The sequence below is a fragment of the Vicia villosa genome, linkage group LG4 (assembly GCF_029867415.1).
Source record: "Vicia villosa cultivar HV-30 ecotype Madison, WI linkage group LG4, Vvil1.0, whole genome shotgun sequence".
Classification (NCBI taxonomy): Eukaryota; Viridiplantae; Streptophyta; class Magnoliopsida; order Fabales; family Fabaceae; genus Vicia; species Vicia villosa.
In genome coordinates this window covers 102,597,930-102,615,686 of record NC_081183.1, presented here as the reverse complement: position 1 = coordinate 102,615,686, position 17,757 = coordinate 102,597,930, and the positions used below count along the sequence as shown (strand labels likewise).

Below are 17,757 nucleotides of genomic sequence, written 5' to 3'. Positions count from 1 at the left end.
TAGATGAATGTTGGATGCCTCTGAATATCAAATGATATGTTGTTCTCAGCTTTGTTTGCATTGAATTTGAGTGTGAACATGATCAAGAGTTTAACTTGTTTGAATTTTGTGATGAAAAGCTAATGCAAGTCTTTGTTTGGTGCAGATCTGAACTGGTTTGCAAGGCGGGTAGTGCGAATCGGTTTACCGAAATGGTTTGGAACTGTTTGCAAATTCAAGTGGTAATGTTAAGTTGCAGGTATGCTGAAAGTATTTGTTTTATTTTTCTTATTGTTCACGTAGGAGTTGGTTTGATTTCAAGTGCAGCATGGTTCGGTTTTATTTGGTTCTTTGGAACTGTTTGGTTCGATTAACTCTCCCTCTGCTGCGGTGGTCTTGGTATAGCGGCAGTAGGCTCAATGCAGTTCTTTTGCCGGTTTGTTTGTTCTACTTTGCTGCAGATTTGAACCAGATTCTAGGTGGTTCGGTTCAGCTTGGTTTCTTTGGTAACGAAACCGCGGTGTAGTTTTGATGGGAGATTGGCATAGCATCGGGTTGACTTTGTGCGAGGGGAGTAATATTCAGCCATAGACCTTCACCAATACACAATGCTATTATCAGTTAGCTCTTGCTCTGTATGAAACATTTGAGAACTGAGAGGTTAACTATAATGAACTCTGCATGATGTAATTTTCTATGTAATTGTAATGTATGGATTTTGTAATGGAGTGATGGATTTTGGATGATAATGTGATGGAGACATTTAGTTTTCCTCTTTTGTAATGGATGTTGGATATTTTGGTAAACTTTTTGTAATGGACTTGGAAGCTTGAGTGACTAGTCTTGAATATTAAGTGACACCATCCATGTAATTCAACGATTTTATGTCTGAAAAGAACTTCCACCATTTGTACAATTTGAATTTCCACCATTTGTACAATTTGAATTCCAAGTTGACTTTGATCAAAATCAACCTTTATCATCTAGCTTTCAAAGTTGAAATGATTCACCTAAGTAACATAGAAACTCTAATTCTTGCATATAAATCCAAGTACGTGGCTTGCAACCCAAGTAATAACCTGATCCACACCTTAATTGATGAACATGACCCAAATGCTGAGTGAAGATCTCTGATGATCTTAAGATAACACCCCTAGATCTATCTAATAATCCCAAGCACATAGAGTAGACCTGAAAAAAACTCTGTTAAACAAATTTGCATAGTGTAGAAACCTTAATCACTGTGAAACCCTAGATCTTTCCACGACCATTGATCCAATGCCCCTGGTGCCTTATTGATTAATGATGCATGATGCGTTATATGACCTAATGGGAGGTATGTACATGAGATTATGAAATGAGAAGTCTAAGCCAGTTAAAATAATTTAGGGGTAGGACAAATTTGGGGTATGACACATTGGATCTAGGATGTTGATAGGTTTGAAATGACCAAATCCATAATATTAGATGAATGATATTAATGATAGTGTGAGTTGATTATCTTTATGCATTTTTATCTTCTTCTTCTCCTTCTTTTTCTTTTGATAGATGAAAGTCTTAATACCTTGAGAATTCTTATGGATTCTTGGTAAAGACTAGATCGCTACATATTTTCTTTTCGTGCGGTATTGCTTTCGGAGAGTGATCTACATATCGCTTCTCTCGCATGCATTAGCAAATAAAGTTTTGACCGGCCTCGTTGTAGGGTGATTTCTACATAAATCACTTGGCGATCTGCTTAACATAGCGCAATATTTCGTGTCCCGAATAAAAAAGATAAAATCTGGAAGAGAATTGTATGCGGTTGAATTAAGACTTATGGAGGTTTATCGTGTAGTCGCTATGATTTTATCAAGCTTCTGATAAATGTCCATTGAATTTAAATCCGAGAACATCCTTCTCTCACCATCGATATTTATTACTAACTTTGATAACATACTTGACAAGTTTCAAGATGGTTATCTTTAACATCTAACCGTTGACTTTAATTTCCGCATTTTATTATATCGCTCTTTATATTTCTCGCTTTATTGCTTTATTTTATCATTTCATCATATTTACATTCCACTATTTTCTCTTTGTCCATTTGGACGTTTACATTCCGCTATTTTCTCTTTGTCCATTTGGACGCTATGTTTATGTTTCCGCTATTTTCTTTTTGTCCACTTGGACCATACTTTACTCTTATGCTAAAACACTAATAATCAACAAAAATCTAAAAAACGTTTAAAGGCTCTCTTTCGGACTATTGGTTACTATCCCGAGCATTATGGAGATTTGGACTTATGGACTTAGTACCTCTGGACCCTTATTCCGTTATTACTCTGCTGTTATTCTGTCTGTCTGGCATTGGATTGTTGTCTGTTTGTACATGCAGGTATTTCCTTGAAAGTCCTTGATGGCTAATTCCAAGGCATTGATATAAGGATTTTACCCGAAAACAGCCGTTACTCTGCCCGATTTCCGTCAGAATTTTAATGTGCTTAATGCAAAGTGGTGCTAAAGATAATAAGTTCATCTGGATCCCCAAGTGATAATGTTGGTTTAGTATTGATATTTCAAAGGATGGGAACTCTACCTTGACTCATAATGTCAAGTGTTGACTTCTTATTTCGGTTAGACCGTTCTTTTCCTTAACTTTTATTTTACGCACTAGGTTAGCCTCTTCATCTCCTCCCACTTCTTAGATTTTCAAAATCTTCTCTCTTTTTACAAAACCTTCTTATGTTTGCAACCTTTTCAAAACCTTTTTCTCTAAAAATATCTTTTGCCCTTAGTGGCTTTTCTTCAAAAAGTTCAGACACGACTAATTGTCGAAACGAGTGGCGATACCCCACGAGTTTGAAATTGATTGATATAATGAGATCTTTTCCGCATGAGAGAGCTAGTGGCTTACTCGTCGATTTCTATCCGAGTTGGAGCCCTTCTTTCATTGGCGATGCAAAGAACTCATTTGTTCTCATGCTCAAAATCAATGGCTGAGTATTTCTCTCCGACGATGATAAAGTGTTTATTCGTTTTAAAATCGTTTTCCCCTTTTAAGCGGAACTACATTAGCTCTAACTTCTCCATTGCACCGAGGAGGTATGTAGGAACAAGGCTTAATGTCTTGCCGAGCTTATTTTAAAAATAAAACAAACCTTTCTTTTGCACACACACGACACAGATTTTCAAAAAGGTTCCTGTAGGGTACCACAGATATGAGGGGTGCTTAAAACCTTCCCCTTGTATAAACAACACCCGTACCTAAGATCTCTTCTTTTTGTTTTAAAAACAAACTTTGGGTTTTTTTCGTTCTTTTCCCTTTTCCTTTGGAAATAATAAAGCGCGGTGGCGACTTTCACTGAAATATTGAGTCGAGTCAATCCTATGGCTTCGATCTCAGATTTTCCCCGCTACACTTTCATTCATGACTCAAATATGTGGCGTCCCACTTTTGACTACCTCTTCTTGTTCCTCGACATGTTACGTTGACCCCGTCAACAAATGCTCAACTCCCTTAGCTAGTGATTCCACCATTCTCGCTTTAGTCTATTAAATGCTCTATAAATAAAAAATATGGTAGTAAATTATCCAACTCTATTATGCTTTTGATAATTCATTGTCTTGACGACTAAGCCAGACTTAATAGACTTAAAAAAGATTATGTTAACTCTCGTTCTATAGTCTTTGTCTTTTTCTAACTCTACTTCGACTGTAAAACCATTAGCAAACTCTAATTTTGCTTATCTATCAATAACAATGTTCAAATTCAAAACAATTCGAATTAAAACCGGAAACCTATATACAAATTTACAAATTGCACTAAATTGAATATTATTGAAATTGAATTTTAAGTTGAATTGTTATATCAAACCAAACCCAAGCAAACTAGATACATAAATTGTAGGTACTATTTTTATTTATTTTTTTATACTATTTTGTTGTATTGCATTAATCTAATTTTTTAATACAAATTTTAGTTTAATTTAATCTACAAATATTCTTCTTATGTTTCACACGGTTTGTGGCACGTGTGGGAAAAAAAAGATGAAAATGAATTATTTCCACGATGATTCGTTGTTTCAACGCTTACCGCGTAAGCAAAAGCAAACTACGCGATCAAAATCAGCATCGCTACCAAATCCAAAACACCGAATAACCCTATCTCGGAAACCACGATCGGAAGCCATAAAGTTCCACTTTTCTCATCGTAGATCTCCGATTCAACCTCTTCTAACGGTTATCGTTACCGTTCATTCGATCGAGCACGATGAGTTTCATCTTCGGAAAGCGAAAAACTCCCGCAGGTTTGTTTGTTAATCATCAATCAAATCAAATCCCTTTGAAATTGTTGATTTAACTTGATTTGAACTGTGATGTATCTGCTAGGATGATCCTTAATTTTCATCATGTATTGATTCATCTTTTGATTGATTTGGTAGGGTTTGAATATAATGAAATTGTACGGAAAGTGATTATGTAAATTTTTTATACTTTCAGAGCTTCTGCGGGAAAATAAGAGAATGTTGGACAAATCGATTAGGGAAATTGAGAGGGAGAGGCAAGGTTTGCAGACACAAGAGAAGAAATTGATTGCGGAGATAAAGAAAAGTGCTAAACAAGGGCAGATGGTAATGTGATTGTGTCATGGTTGTGTTATTTATCTCTCAAATTGTTGGTAGTAGCATGTAGAGTATAGTAATTTAGTGTCTGTTTGGTTCTGCAGTGAAAAAAATGATTTTTAATTAATCGATTCGTAAAATTGATAAAGTAAATTGAAGGTAAAGTGATTTATGTTTGGATAAATTATTGCATAAGTGAGTTGAACGATAAATTTCAGTGTAAAAATTATTATGTTTAAACTCAATAACTACAAATCTTAGCTTCGTGTAGAATCAATTCTAGAAAGTAGAATCAATTCTACTTGAGAGCAACCAAACTCATCAAAATCAAGTATGCACATACAAGATCAATTCTTAGTTGTTTTTATTCTAAAGTTATAACACCCCATCTCTATTATTGTAGTAGATGACTGATGTGGATGTTTACAGCTCTTATAAAAAGGCATAGGGCCTTATGGTGTTAGATGTCCAGCTGATAATTTTTGGTTTTTTTCTTCTTAATCTTATTAGTTTATTGTAGTTTTCTTTGACTGTTTCTCTTTGTTTTTTATTGGTCAAACTGTTTCCTAGAGCTATTATTAAAGCCCAAAAATTCCCCTCCACGTTTACCTATTGGAGTTCTTGGTTGCTTATTGTTGTGGAATTAGTAAGATTCCGAGATCTCTTGTGTCCTTGAAAGAAAGCGTAAATAACAAAAACATGGTTTTGGTGACGTGTGTTCCTAGTTATATCTTATATGCATGATTGGTACATAAATCCTGTAGGCGTATGAGTAATTACATTCACTATTTCCTAGGCAAGATTCCTTGTATGAAAAAGATAGAATGTGTATGTGAAGGGTGAGATTTACATTCTAACTACCCCCTTGAACTATAGCATACATGTCATACGCACCAAGCTTGTCAAAAACAAAGTTGGGAGTCCTCTAAGAGGTTTATTAAATATATCTTCGAAATGGCCATTTCATTTTACAAAACCAACTGTGTGATTTCTCCTTTGAATATTATTTTTTCCTCGTAAAATGGCACTCAATTACTGTGTTTTTCTGTCACATTTTTTAATCTGAGTTGAAAAAAGTTTCTAGAGCAGTTTGGCAATCTGTCACAACTCCCAAATTAACTTCATATTTATGACATAAGGGATTAGCCAGTTGAAGCAATTGTTTTAGCCCCATCAGTTTACATTGTGTTATCGTTGTAGCATGTAATTTGCCTTGGCACTAGATCTAGAAAGAGACAATGTTTTGCTTTTAGTTTTTTTCTTGGGGTTAAGATTCCGCCACAAAGGTACAACACTATCTGATGGTCAACCAAAAATTTCAGCCCTGCTTTTGGTATCACAAACAAACCCTTTTCTAGTGCAGTCTCGATATGCCTAAGAATGTGAACCTCAACATCCCAAAGGCGATTAGATTGTCAACTGTCTGACTCAAAAGTAAGCGTTGGTCTAGTTACTATAAGATCGATCTGTTTAGACAACTATATTTCCCAAGGTCTGCTAATGGCATTGGCAGTCCTTGCCTCAGTAGCAGTTTGATATTAGAATCCAATGGATAGCCATTAGACCATAATGTTTGTTTCCAAAAGCATGTTTCTGGCATTGGGCTACTATATAAGTAAGATTTGTGGGCTAAGTAGGAACTTCACAAAATTGATAATTAATTGCCTCATAATGTAGCATGACAATGAAATGTGAAAGTTTGACTGATGGAGTTATTGTAAGATAAAATAGTAAAACTGGCTCGTGTCATGAATGTAGTTTACTTTCAATATTGTTACACAAACAAGTTTTGATTTTTAAACCAAACCTAATTTTTTCGGCAATGGCATATATATTTTTAGTTCTTTATTGTTAGCTTCTGTTTTATCCTTTTTGTAGGTGGTACTTATTTCACCAATAACATTTATGTATTTTATGTAATGTTGGTCAGGGAGCTGTTAGAGTCATGGCAAAAGATCTCGTTAGAACAAGGCATCAGATTGAAAAGTTTTACAAGCTAAAATCACAGCTCCAAGGTGTATCACTCAGAATTCAGGTATGTAATTGTTGGATAAAATTCTGTTCTAAGGCTCAAAGCAGTGTTTGTTTCTTGGAATATAGTTAAGTGGCTAACACCGATAAAATTTGAGTATGACTTTATACCTTATTTGATTACTTAAAGCTAGTTAATTTATACTACAAATTTTCAGACATTGAAATCAACACAAGCAATGGGTGAGGCTATGAAAGGTGTGACAAAGGCCATGGGGCAAATGAATAGGCAGATGAACTTGCCAAATTTGCAAAAAATCATGCAAGATTTTGAGAGACAGAATGAGAAGATGGAGTTGACGATGGAAGTGATGGGAGACGCAATAGACGATGCTTTGGAGGGGGATGAAGAAGAAGAGGAAACCGACGATCTAGTGAACCAGGTTCTCGATGAGATTGGAATCGACATAAACCAAGAGGTATGTTTCTTACTTATTTCCAATTTAACATTACTTTTCACCTGGTATGTTTTATATGACACTACTCGTGACTGTCACCATAACAATGCATTATGAATTTTTGTTTCAACGTGCAGCTTGTAAATGCACCATCATCAGCTGTTGCTGCTCCGGCTGCAAAGACTAAGGTACCTCAAGCTGAAAGTGCTGCGCCTGATGACGGCGGGATAGATAGTGATTTGCAGGCAAGATTAGACAACTTGAGAAAAATGTAGTCTTTCATCAATGAACCTCTTGTTTACACTGGGAAAACTGAACTTCATATGTATCATATAATTCACAAGGTGTGCCGTGATTTGGTGAACTCATCATGATTTATAAATAGATGTTATTTTGTATAAATAAAATTATTTTCAGTTTTATTCTAATGGTTTTTGTTTAGTAAATGTAGAAAATGTAGTATCGGGAAAAAAAGAAATTTAACATAATAAAGGTTTAAATAAGTTTTTGGTCCTTATAAATATGACACTTTACACTTTTAATCCTTACAAAAAATCTTGTTTCCGTCACAAATTTTGGTCCTTTCCGTTAGATTGCTCTAACGGAGGTTTGCGTGGCATGCCACATGTCTCTCCACGTCAGACAAAGACATAATAATTTCTCACAAACAACTAATCGAACACTTGGTAGACAAATAGTTTTTGCATTATGAAAAAGATTCAGATGCCACTAATTTAAAAGACATCTTTTTTATAGATATTATTCCTTCCGACTTGTGTGAAGAAATATCTAAATCATTCAAATTTATAAGTTATTCAAATTGATAAGTTGACAAATATTTTGTGGAATGAATCCATTAAAAGAAGAAAATTATACCTCGTACTAGTCGCATACACAAGAAAGACTGACACTAAGACTCTGGTCATAACGACCAACTATGCTCTGATACTACTATTGTAACACCCCTTTCTAACTCCGCGGCAATTAAATAAAATTATTCAGAGTACATGAAAATAAGGGTGCCACAATTCAAAATTAAGTAAACACCGTTCAGTTATGTCATGCATTCACTGAGGCAATTATCATTAATTAAAACATTTCATGTTAACACAGTGGAAATCAAATCGTACGGACTAAGTTTAGCATCTATAAAACTAATCCTTCAAACATCAAAACATAACCAGAGTTATAAACCATAAACTCTAAACATCGCGTCCCCAGTGTTACAACTATCAGAGCATGACACCTGACGCTAACTAAACAACTGACTCATGAGCTAATCCTCACCGAGTCGAACATCCGCTATCCTAAATCTGAAAATGACAACATGTAAGGGTGAGTCTCATCATAATTAACAAATGTTATAAGGTCATAAGCAATAACACATCATAGATTGCATCATTCACCCAATTGTTTCATAAACAGACATTCAGACAAGTTTCATCATCACAAACAATCAACACATCATCAATATTTATAACACTGGAAGAACATCCAATCATGTTATAAAAGTATGCATTTGTATGAACTGACACTATGCATGTGGTACCAACATCATCAAATGGGAATAACCCATGACCGATCCAACATCATCAAGATACGGCCCTGCCAGCATAGATTCCACACAATGGGAATCATGCCCTTTACTGATCCAACACATCATCATGGATACAACATCATCAATGAATATGAATGAATGCAAACATACATGAACATACTTATACGTAAGATCACAGAAAGACGTATTTTATCATAATCATCATCATCATCATCAAGCATGTTTATATATATATGCATCATTCAATCACAATCACATCATTAATCATCAAAAAGATTATTTCACAAGGTTCGTTTAGCTCGAAACGACACACAAAACGGACCAACGGTTCAAAGGTTATGAACTTTACAAAATACATCATTTTTCAAAAACCTTCAGTGGTAATCGGCTACCCAAAGGCTAGTAACCGGTTACCCTGACTCACGAAACACATCCCCTTGTTTTTTGTATGGGTAATCGGTTACCCTGCTTTCAGTAACCGATTACCGGCTCCCAGAAAGCAATATTTCCCCTTTTTCACTGCAGTAATCGGTTACCCTGCCCCCAGTAACCGGTTACTGCGTACCTGTAACCCCAAATCTGCAGAAAAACAGCATTCTACACATTCCAATTACCCTCAAATCATACCAGCACGAATTTTAGGAAATGGAACACACATACAACTCGAAATACACATCATAATACACCAATTAAGCATCAATTGAGGCCATAACAACACAAACATATGGATTCAAACAAAGTGATCAAACATCATACAATTTGACTCAAATCCCTAAACCTATCACATGACTCAATCGATACGAATTCCACATCTATTCTATGCTATCAACCCCTAACCCGATAATAGATGCTAATCAGATAAGTCCCCCTTACCTTAGCCAAATTCTTGAATTGACCTCCTCCTCTTTGGTTCTCCTTCACGTTCTTCAACTCTCCCTCTTTCAGCTTCTCATTTTCACGTTCTCACTTCCTTCCTCTTCTTTTCCTTATTTTATGAAAAATAAAACTGAACCTTAGTAAAAGGCCTCATGACTAACACCCCTCCTTTTACTAAACGCTACCTTGGCCCAATTCTATTATTTTCCATAATTTTCAATGAAATGCCAAATAATTCCAATAAATAATTTAAATTCTAATTAAATTAATTTAAGGAAAAATATGGATGTTACAGTATGTTGTTGTTGTAATGCCAAAGAGTCCCACATCAGCAAGTAGTAAACACATATTAGTCTTTATAAGACAAGCTCACTTATGGGCTACTGAATTCAAAACAGGTTGAATATATGGGCTGCTCTATTAGCCAAGCTCACTTATGGTTTTACAAAACAAACTTTACCAGGGCCTAAAAGTAAATATCGTTAACATTACACGGGGTTGTTGTATATTTAACCCTTTCAAATATTGTTTGTAAATTTTAACTCAGATCCCTTAAATTTAAGATCTTCTCACTTTCATTCAAACACTCCCTCAAGTATTGGTAAGAAAAAATAATATGAAGGTGACAAACTTCACATATACAAACCAAGTATTAGTAAGAAAAAATAATATGAAGGTGATAAACTTCACATATACAAACCAAAATTCTATCTCTCTTAAGTAGTGATGAAATATAAAGGACAATGTTTCACAAAAACAGTTATGAATAACAAGGGACAATGTTTCACAAAAACAAAACACAATACAAGACTCGAATAATTAATTTTTTAAAATGTGTGTATTATCTATTTTCTTGCTAATCCACAAAGGGACTTGATTAATTAATTTTTCAAAATGTGTCTATTCTCTTTTCTCTTGCTAATCCACAAAGGGAACCAATCTATTTATATAGAGAAGTCAATCCAACTAGAAAATCGATTAGGGTTTCCACAAAAAAATCCATAACATGCTTAATCTTCAATCAAATAAATCTTTTTTCCATAGCATATCCAATCTTCAATCATTTAAATCTTTCTGAAAAAACCTTTTTAAAAACAAATCATGCAGATTTTGTAACAACATTTTCTCCTATAAATATAGACTCTCTCTTTTATTTACTCACATTTTGGATTAGTGTTTTCTAGAGTTAAATCTCTATACTTGTGAGGTAGTATGGTATGGTGTACGAGCATATTTGTAATATCTTATTGAAAGAAAAGTATAATTTGGTTATGAACTAAACCAAGTGAAAATCTCTCTTTTAGTTGTTGAGGCAAACCAAGTAAAATCTTTGTCTAGTTTGGAAGGTCTCCATTATTAAAATTCCTCGTCGGTTCGGGAGTTTAGCCATATGTTTAAAGCTCTCTCTTGGTTCCCGAGTTTAGTTTGTGTAAAAATTTCTTAGTTGGTTGAGAAGTTATCCATACTTAAAACTCCAAGTCTCGGTTGAGAATTTAGCCATTGAAAAACTCCAATCCTTATAAAAGGAAGTTGGTGGGCATATCTTGTTAAAAGCCCTTAAGATAGTGGAAACTTTCAAGGAGGAATTCTCGGGGAGGGGAGTACTTCACTTCATTAAGATCAAACATCTATAATTATGGTGTTTTCTCTTATCCCTTAACTCTTTAATTTCCTGTAATTTACTTTCGTTGAATTTCCCTTAACTCTCAAGGAGAAATTTTCATTTTCTTAAGACTAGCGAGACTATGGGTGATACCTGAACCTAGAAAAGAGAGAGCCCAGTTAGCCACTCCAATCTTATACAAGTTAACATACTTCCTATTGAGGTTGGTATCCACCAAAAGACCTTTCGAAGAAAAATATTCATGAACATTACCAAATATCTCTCATGTGAGGGAAGACAAACAACAATTATTAGTTTTCCATAACCAAGATATGGATATATGTGCTTGCAGGTAACAACCAAGTTTTGACGACAAAAATGCATCTAAAAACATGAAGTACCTAAAGTTAACTATCTACAAACATGTAGTACTTAAAGTCAACTATCTACAAACATGAAGTACCCAAAGTCAACCGTTAACAAACATGAAAGAACTCAAAGTCAATTAACAACTCAATAGAAGTCCTAAAACTCTCTTAAAAAATAAATATGTGGAAGCTCTCCAGATAGTAGCTTAAAAGTACTAATACAACTCACACACACACACACACACACACACACACACACACACACACACACACCTTTTCTAAAAGAAATACATTTAAAAATGACCCGGAAGTTGTGCCGAATAACTTAGCAACTATAGAAATGACTAGTAGGAAAATTTTGTCTAATTTAATCTATTAGCCTAATTGATTAGAAAAGATCAACTTTAAGTGAAGGAGGCCTGCTTCTATATAGTAGTTGGAATCACCAAGAAAGGAAAGAATCCATAGGCCTCATTAACTATATAATCGATATCTAATCGATTAAATTGAATGAGTATGATTGTTATGATTCTAAAAAAGAAAGGTTGTGATATATATCTGCTGTCAATCGTTTAGGCGCTGTAGAAATGTTTTCCAAAAATTTCATATTTGTTTGGAATTTATCTCTCTAAGTTCTCATTCTCTCTCTAGAAACTTTCTTTCTTCACTTTTGATTGCCTTAATTCTTTGAAGTGAAATTTTAATTGTGAGGAGAATTTTTATAAGTGGTTGTGCTGGTCTTTGATAGTCTTAAGGGTACGATAGCTTTAATAAGTTAAGTTTTGGTTTTTGAGATCAACCATAGATCTCTGTTGTTGGTTTATAAAGCTGAACCGGTGAAAAGCTTTGGTCTTGGGTTAAAGTTTGGTCTTGGGTGAAAAGTTTGGTCTTGGGTTAAAGTTTGGTCTTGGGTGAAAAGCTTTGGTCTTGGGTGAAAAGTTTGTTCTGTAGATTGATAACAAGTTTATTCAAATTCAAGAGGTCAAATTATATTGAGGTTTGTGGACATAACCAATAAAAGCTCATAAGTCTATAGTGAAAAATCTCAAGAAGAACTCTTGGGGACGGACTAAGCCAACATATGGCCAAACCTGGATAACTCTCTGGTGCAATATTTATATCCTTATCCTCTTTATTTTTCTGCAATATCGTTTATTTACTTTACTTCTGCAATATTTATATCCTTATCCTCACAGATGATGAAGAAAAGGCCAACATCTGTCTAATGGCAAAACATCAAGATAACAAGGTAACCTTTAAATTTTCTTATAGTGATTTATTTAAAATATGCAGGGAATTATCCAAACAAACAAACAAACTAGAAAAAATTATTTCAAAGTTAAATGATAAGATATCTCTTTTTGAAAATAAAAATAAAACCTTAGAAAAAGAAGTAAATAATTTGAGGGAAAAAGAAGAAGAACTAAATCCTTCCACTTCCAGCACATATAATAACTGCTATATCTTAAAAGAAGAAGTTTGCAATCTTCAAAAAACCTTGGTAAAATTTATCAATGGAAGAGATAATTTGGAAGTACTATTAGGAAATCAAAGAGTCTCTTGCAATAAAGAAGAATTAGGATATGATCCAAGAAACAATAGCAAAAAAATAGAAATTAAAAGTAGGAGTGAAACAACATCACATTGCACAAAGTTTAAATGCAATTATTGTATGAAGGAAGGTCATCTAGAAAATTTTTGCTTAAAGAAAATTCATGAAACCTAAGAAGGAAACTCCCTTTCATATTTTTATAGGAAATTTCTTGAACATAAAAATAAAACATCATTTGGATATATATATATATATATATATATATATATATATATATATATATATATATATATATATATATATATATATATATATATATATATATATATATATATATATATATATATATATATATCAACCAACGAGAAGAAATGTTTTTTATACTAACAAAAAAGAAGCAAGATGATATGGGTACCTAAAGTTAAGAACTAACCCTTTTTTTGAAAGAATATATATATACATCTCAACCAACGAGAAGAAATGTTTTTTATACTAACAAAAAAGAAGCAAGATGATATGGGTACCTAAAGTTAAGAACTAACCCTTTTTTTTGAAAGAAAGCTTTACAGCCTCAGAAGCTAAATAGTATCCTGATAGCGGTTGTGCAAAGCATATGACAAGTGACAAAACCTTACTCCACACCTTCTTCCTAAAAGAAGAAGGATATGTCTCATATGGAGATAATTATAAGGGAAAAATATTAGGTTATGAAACCATTGGTAGAACCTTAATCCAAATATTGGGTAAGTCCTCTTGGTAAAAGGACAAAAATATAATTTACTCATTATTAGTCAACTGTGTGACAAAGGTAACAATGTAACGTTTGATTCTTCTGGTTATAGGGTTATAAAATCAAAGGTTAAATATGTTTGTGGTCCCTATAAATAACTCAAAATCTAGTTTTAGTCCCTATAAAAAATTCCTTCAAAGAATGGTCCTCCTAAAATTTTCCGTCCACACTTTAGGTCCCTGCCGTCTATTTGGTTTAACGGAAGATGATGTGGCATGCTACGTCACTTAAAATTAGCACTACAAAAAAAACATGTTATATTGCGGGGGTTTCAAACACCCCTAAATTTGAGGATTCTTTTTCGCCATTGTTATATTCCAATTACTAGTAGAAGACCCGTGCGTCCGCACGAGTAAGTTTATTTATATCTTAGACCATTTGATAAAGATGTAGCAAATTACCAACATGATAAATCCAATGTCTAGTAATTATAAATATTCACAAATATAACAGATAACTATAAATGTTTAAAATATTTTATAAATTAAAATAAAAAAAGGTATTATAGTGATAGTGTCCCATAAAAATAGTGAGTTTATACTAATTATAAATATTTATAATATTTTGTTTATTAAAATAAAAAAGATATTGTGGTGATAGTGTCCCGTGAAAATTAACAATTTTAGTGATAAAATTCATAAGAGTTGTTAGGTGTGGGCAACGGGTCAGGTTGGACGGGTTCGGACTCAAAAATGTCACCCAACCCAAACCACAGTTGACTTTAAAAAACCTATTTCTGTCCAAATTTCAAGTCGGTTTTGAGGGGTTAGGTCTAGACGGGTTGTGCGGTTTAATCGGGTTATTGAACTCATCACATTTTAGGCCAAATTACAAGAAAAAAATTGATATGCTCTGCTAATAATTATGGGCCCAACATTAAAATAATATATGTTATAATATAAAATGCAAATACAAATAATAAATTAAATGACTTTCATTGTTAATGTTGTTAATGATGTGATAGTAAATTTTTGATTCATGCCAAGTTTAAATATATTAAATGACTAATACAAATAGAAAATAATTAAACATATTAAACTAATATTATCCCGCAGCATCAATAATATAATCAGAATTGTGATATTTCTTTGCATCTCATCCATTTTTAATTTTTCATGCAAACCAATAGTTGAGACTTCTTTAGTTTCATGTATAGCTTGCAATATCGCGAAGAATATTTGGTGCCATTCCAAATAGCTTGCAACCTGATGAACAGTTACGCAAGGAACTCATATTTTCTAAATCTTTTAAGAAATAAGGTTAAAAAACTTAAGATTATTAACAACAGTAGTAAAAATGTGTTGTTTAGTTCCTAAGATTGAGAGTTGTTTGCTCATTTCAATGCTCTTTTTCTAATCGGGGTAGGAAATTAAAAGGGTTGTTTGCCTTATATAAATATATACATAAGGCATCTCTGTTTAGTATAAACCAAAGCCTCTATTACTGTAAATGCTGGAAATTTTGACTATTACAATTTACATCACTGAGTTGAGATAACTGGTGTAATACATATTGTTTATGTTGTGGTAATAAGCTCATCTTCAACCCTATTTAGATGAAATAAGAACTATGCTTAACAAAACAAATGAAAAACTTCGTTATTGCATGCTTGGAGTACATAGCTCCAGAGTGAGGTGTGAGCTTTGGGTTACATTCAGAGTGAGGTGTGAGCTTTGGATTACATTCAAGCTTGACTCAGTCCATCAATACTGCTGGTTCACCGCTTCGCATCGGTTTTTATAGTCAAGTTTGTTAAACTTGTAGATTTTAACATCATACAAATACCGTAAACACACTACTCACTTCAAATGTAAAGTTCTCCAAATTTTAAAATCAAGTCGATACAACTTCATACTACTCAAAGACTATTTGATATTGAATTGTCAATTTCATCATACAAACACAAGTGTGTGTATGTTTTGCTTCACAATAACACCAACGAATACCCTTGGTTAATATTTCCTAAACTCAAAGTCACCCTCCTTTATGCCTATCACCTTGCTCAACAAAAACAATTAACTGTGAGGACATTATTATCATAATGGAGAATTGTACGGACCTGCGGGATCTGAACCAACTAAAACAATCAGTAATAAAAGCCAAATATGTCAGCTTGCTAAAACTTACTCGGTGGCATTTCTGGGACCTGGTTTAGTAGGGGAAAACTAATTAACTTCAATTGATTATTTCTTAGGAAAACTAATATATATGTATGTGAAAACATAAACATAAAAATTAAAATCACTAAATTTTAAAATATCAAATAAAACCTATTATGTCTAATGAGTTGCCGAAAGTTTTATGAATAAGCCAATGAAACTATGATTCCTGCAACAGAAATTTTCACTGTTGCACCACACCTTGCTGCATGTTTTCAAAATATTCATCTTGTTGAAAATCATATTGATCATATACCTATTCCAGATCAAGCCTTTTCTGTCAATGATCAAAATCAAAATGGTCCTGCTTTTCCTTTTTCTGATTATGATCAAAATAAACAAACCACAAACAGAGACATAAACATAGAAAATCAAAATGGTCCTGCTTTTTCTTTTTCTGTCAATGATCAAAATCTTCAAAATAAACAAACAGAGACATAAACATTAAACATCTATTAAGAAACACAAAACATAGAAAATGAAGATAAAGATTGTAACAAAATCTCACTTGGTCTTTGACACTATATAAAAGTGTCTACGGGGATATGAAAGCAACAAAATGAACTTAAGGCAACAGCAGAGGGGATGAAAAATGGAATACCGAGGAAGTGAATAATGATACATCATATAATTCCCTAATAATTCACCTACATGAGTGCTTAGGTGACTATAAAATTGATCAACACGGCTCAAAATAGATATGCCAACACGAATATGCCAAGGAATGGAGAAAGTAAAAGCATTGCAAACCTAACTACCATAAGCCGTTTCTTTAATGTCTTCAGATTTTACACAAAAATTCATTCTGACATAGAAATTCCTGCAACAAAAGTCATTTTTAGAGGAGAATAAAAATATGTAAAGCTAGTTATATAAAAATTCTCATATTAATTACGTTACTCAATCACCATTTAAATAATTTTTCACTGCAATTAAATTGGATATGCTCCATTTAGTAGTCACATTCTTACCCTTATAATTCACGCACACAAAAAGCGAAGAACCACGTTAGCCTCAAGCTTAGACATAGCTATTTCTTTGTCATGTAAAATGGAAGTGATGAATTCCTACATTTTGGAATCAAAACATGCAAAAATATCAGTTTCTTTTTGTTATGGAACTGAAGCTCATAAGAAAAATGAGTTAGGCAACCTATTGCAACAGTAAAGTTAATGATATGGAATAAAAATCCCAAATATGGGTCATGAAAATGAATATCAAAGTTATCGGAAAATGGAAGTATGATCATACCTTTTCGCTTTCAACATCAGCCACAACATTTATAGTTGATGTCGAAGATTAAAAACAACCAACACTTGAATAACTGCAGGTAACTGCAAACCTGCGTGAAAATATACACAAATCATTAGGAGACACATCACACAATCAGAATCTGAAAAAATAGATCAACCCCTTCATTTCCTCCAAGTTCTTTGATGTCATCAAAAACTTGACTGACAGGAAGAACCGCTTCATCAGTACATGCTAACACACCATGAATTTTTGCAGCATCCTATAATCACAATAACAATCATCTTTAAATAGATAAGATAGTGAAAGCTCTCATCTTATTATTTTTAGTTTGTTTCATCAGCGTCCGGTCACTGCTATGTTGTTGACTTCATCAATATGGACATTTTATCAAACACTTAAAATGCATAAAAATTAAACCTTTTTGAAAGAAAATAAAAGCTAAACAGAATTAAAATTTTCTCATAACCCATTATGAGTTATGCTAAAAACTATAGCTGCAACAAAAAATTAAGAACCATAAAGTGATAAATTAGGATAAAAATTGAAGCTTTGTGATAAAAAAAAAGTATAAGAACTAAGAAGAGG

At 33.3% G+C, this 17,757-nt stretch overlaps 1 protein-coding gene across 1 annotated transcript; it reads left to right on the top strand.

The window, feature by feature from the left end:
- Positions 1-4,040: 4,040 nt before the first annotated feature.
- On the top strand, positions 4,041-7,434 carry LOC131595025 (vacuolar protein sorting-associated protein 2 homolog 1). The gene is made up of 5 exons (XM_058867245.1): positions 4,041-4,268; positions 4,462-4,592; positions 6,514-6,618; positions 6,773-7,033; positions 7,150-7,434. The coding sequence occupies exons 1-5, from the start codon at positions 4,232-4,234 to the stop codon at positions 7,285-7,287; spliced, it is 672 nt and encodes a 223-aa protein (XP_058723228.1). The 5' UTR covers positions 4,041-4,231; the 3' UTR covers positions 7,288-7,434.
- Positions 7,435-17,757: the final 10,323 nt, after the last annotated feature.